The 2,833-nt window shown below is 62.5% G+C and overlaps 1 protein-coding gene across 1 annotated transcript in view; it reads right to left on the bottom strand.

Annotated features, from left to right (window-relative positions):
• The window catches only part of BACE1 (beta-secretase 1), a 4,256-nt gene extending 1,574 nt beyond the window's left edge, over positions 1-2,682 (bottom strand). Inside the window, exons 1-8 of the mRNA XM_008637040.1 lie at positions 2,583-2,682; positions 1,727-1,841; positions 1,352-1,568; positions 1,028-1,165; positions 804-938; positions 578-679; positions 287-436; positions 5-157 (exon numbers count right to left, since the gene is read on the bottom strand). Coding sequence (XP_008635262.1) covers positions 5-157; positions 287-436; positions 578-679; positions 804-938; positions 1,028-1,165; positions 1,352-1,568; positions 1,727-1,841; positions 2,583-2,682 — 1,110 coding nt within the window. The remainder of the gene's footprint in view (positions 1-4; positions 158-286; positions 437-577; positions 680-803; positions 939-1,027; positions 1,166-1,351; positions 1,569-1,726; positions 1,842-2,582) is intronic.
• Positions 2,683-2,833: the final 151 nt, after the last annotated feature.

Below are 2,833 nucleotides of genomic sequence, written 5' to 3'. Positions count from 1 at the left end.
CAGCAAAGCCGATGCTCTTGCGGGCGCGGTCGAACACCACGTAGAAGCCCTCCATGATCACGGCGCCCATGACGGTGCCGGTGGAGGACTGGGAGATGGCGAACTTGTAGCAGTCATCTTGAGAGGTGGCCACATCCTCCACTGGGCGCAGGTATTGCTGCAGGGGGAGAGGAACCATCAGGGAAGGGGGCGGGGGAGGCAGCTGCGCCCACCCAGTGTGGTCCTGCCTGCACTGCCCTCTCCAGCCCACGCTCCCTGGGCAGGGTCTGGCCAGGCCAACACTCACCTGGGGCAGGATGGTGATCCGGAAGGACTGGTTGGTGGTCTCCCCCATCAGGTAGAGGGACAGGACCGGGAAGATGTGCCAGGGGGTGGTGCCGACCTGCCAGCAAACCAGCTGCTCCCCCAGCCAGAAGCCGTCTGGGAACTTCTCCGTCTACCAGAGGGAAAGGGGAGGTGAGCGGGGCCAAGCTGGGCAGGCAGCAGAGATGCCAGGCGGGTGAGGGGCAGCCACACTGCCCACAGCCCCGCGCTGGCGCTGGGCCATGCCCGTGGGGAAGGGATGGGTTTCACCGACCGAGGACGCTGTTTTGATGGATTTCACTGCAGCCTCAAACACCTTCTTTGGCAGCCTGAGGTTGGTGGTCCCACTGTCCACGATGCTCTTGTCATAGTTGTACTGAGGGGCAGAAGAGGAGGAGTGACCCAGGTGCAGAACCAAGCCTTGCTCCCCTCCCAGCCCCCTCTGACTGATGGTGGGTGCCTCCAAGGCCCGTGGGGCAGGTCCCCTGCTGCCTCCTCACCTCTTTGCAGTCCATGTTCAGGTCCTGCCCGTTGACCTCCAGCTTGACAATGATGACCTCGTAGTACCACTCCTTGCGGATGGGGGTGTACCAGATGTCACCCACGTACAGCGAGCGGTCGATGCCACCGATGATCTGCAGAGGAGACAGAACGGCGCTGCCACCACACACTGGCAGTGCCCTGAGGGAGCCCCTGGCCTCCCTGCCACCCATGGGGTGCTCACCATGCTACCTCCCACCGAGGCCACGGCCTCTGTCTCGTTGGGAGAGAAGCCTGTCCCGCACAGCTGCAGGGAGAAGATGTTGGGCACCCGCGTCTGCTTCACCAGGGAGTCAAAGAAGGGCTCCAGGCTGTCGTCAGGCTGGTGGGAGGAGAAAGCAGAGACAGGACAGGGATGTGTCAGTGCTGTCGCTTCTCCAGGAGCTCTCTGCGCCCAGGGGAGTTCCCCTTGCCAGCACTGCTGTGCTCCAAGGGGCAAACAGGGACAAGGAAAAAGGCAACTGAAGCGTTTTGGTGCTCACATCCAGGACTGTGAGCCAGAACTCACCCGGGCAATCTCGGCGTACGCCAGCCCCAGGATCCCTTCCCAGTTGGAGCCGTTGATGAAGAATTTGTCTGACTCCGTGATGGCAGCAATGTTGGCTCTGACAGTGACGTTGGGGCCGTGCGGGATGGTGACAAGGTCAGTGCCCAGTTCCCCTTCCCACTTGCCCTGGGTGTAGGGCACGTACACCCCCTTCCGCAGGTCGCGGTAGGTGCTGGACCTGCAATGGTGTCAAAGGGACGAGGAAGACCAGCAGGGGTTATGTGGATCCAGCCATTCCAGAGGCCAGGCAGTACCTGGCAGGGTCTGGCCAGACCTCCAGCAAGGAGAAGCAGTGTGCCCAAGGGGCTGGGCTCTGCGTCCCCTCAGAATACTCACAGCTGCCGCTGGTAGTATCTCCGGAGGAAGGGGTGTGGTGCAGCTCCCACAGCAAAGTTACTGCTCCCTGTGTCCACCAGGATATTCAGCTGGAGAAGGAAGAAAGACAGGAAGGCTCATCAGTGCAGTGGGACCCTCTTTTTGCTGTGCCCAGAAAGGAGAAGGAGGTGGTGAAGCAGCAGGCAGCAACATCAGGAAGTTGCACAAAAAGCAAACACCATCCAGCACTGTGCAAACAGAGCATGAGCTCCTTGCTCAGCACGGCCCAGCCTCAGCCCCCAAATCCACAGGCAGGATTCGGGAAGCGCTTGGCAGGTGTCATGGGGCCGGAGAGCAGCAGCAAGACAGGGTGCACAGGCTGCCCTTGCCAGGAAAGCAGATTTGCTGGCACAGCTGGTGGGAAGGATCGCTGGTGGGCAGCCCCCGCAGATCCCTGCGCCCGCTAATCGCCACCCATATGCCGAGCCCCGCTCCCGATTCATTTCTGCCTGGGCAGGATTACCAGGTCTGGCAAACATCCCACTGGCAGGGCCAGGAGCGGGCCAGCCGGATCCTGCCCTCAGCTGACCCGTGCCTGTGGCCCTGGCACGGAGCGGGGTGGGATGGCCGGGGTGGGAGAGGGGCTGTCCAAGCCTCCCGGCTGTGTGGGGCAGCAGAGCGCGGGGTGAGCCCTGACCCCAAACCCGGAGCTGCTTCACAGCACCACCCCGGGCAGCAGCACCAGGGCTTTGGCCCTTAATCTGCGGAGTCAGAGGGAGGGGAAGAAGGTCAATGCGCTTGTGTTAATCGCAGCAGCACCGGCGTTCCAGGCCATGGGTAATGACCAGAGCAGCACGTTCACCCTTCCAATACCCACCCTGGGCCAGCTCAGCGCCCACCACACAGCCCGACCTCCTCCTGGCAACCTGGCACCTGCGCCATTCCCAGGGCTGTTCCTGGCTCTGTGGGTGGGTCATTAGGGGCCACCTGCTCCACACAGCTCATCTCCAATCCCCAGGGCACCCGGAGGAGACTGGTTTCCCTGGAGAAGGACCTGCTGAGCTGACACTGCAAGGAGAGGAGGCAGGGAGGGCTCTTGCAGGCTCCATCCTGCGCGAAGGGGCAACC

The sequence above is a fragment of the Corvus brachyrhynchos genome, unplaced genomic scaffold (assembly GCF_000691975.1).
Source record: "Corvus brachyrhynchos isolate BGI_N302 unplaced genomic scaffold, ASM69197v1 scaffold46, whole genome shotgun sequence".
Classification (NCBI taxonomy): domain Eukaryota; kingdom Metazoa; phylum Chordata; class Aves; order Passeriformes; family Corvidae; genus Corvus; species Corvus brachyrhynchos.
Note: the sequence above shows the minus strand (reverse complement) of the source record. Positions and strands in the feature narration are given on the sequence as shown.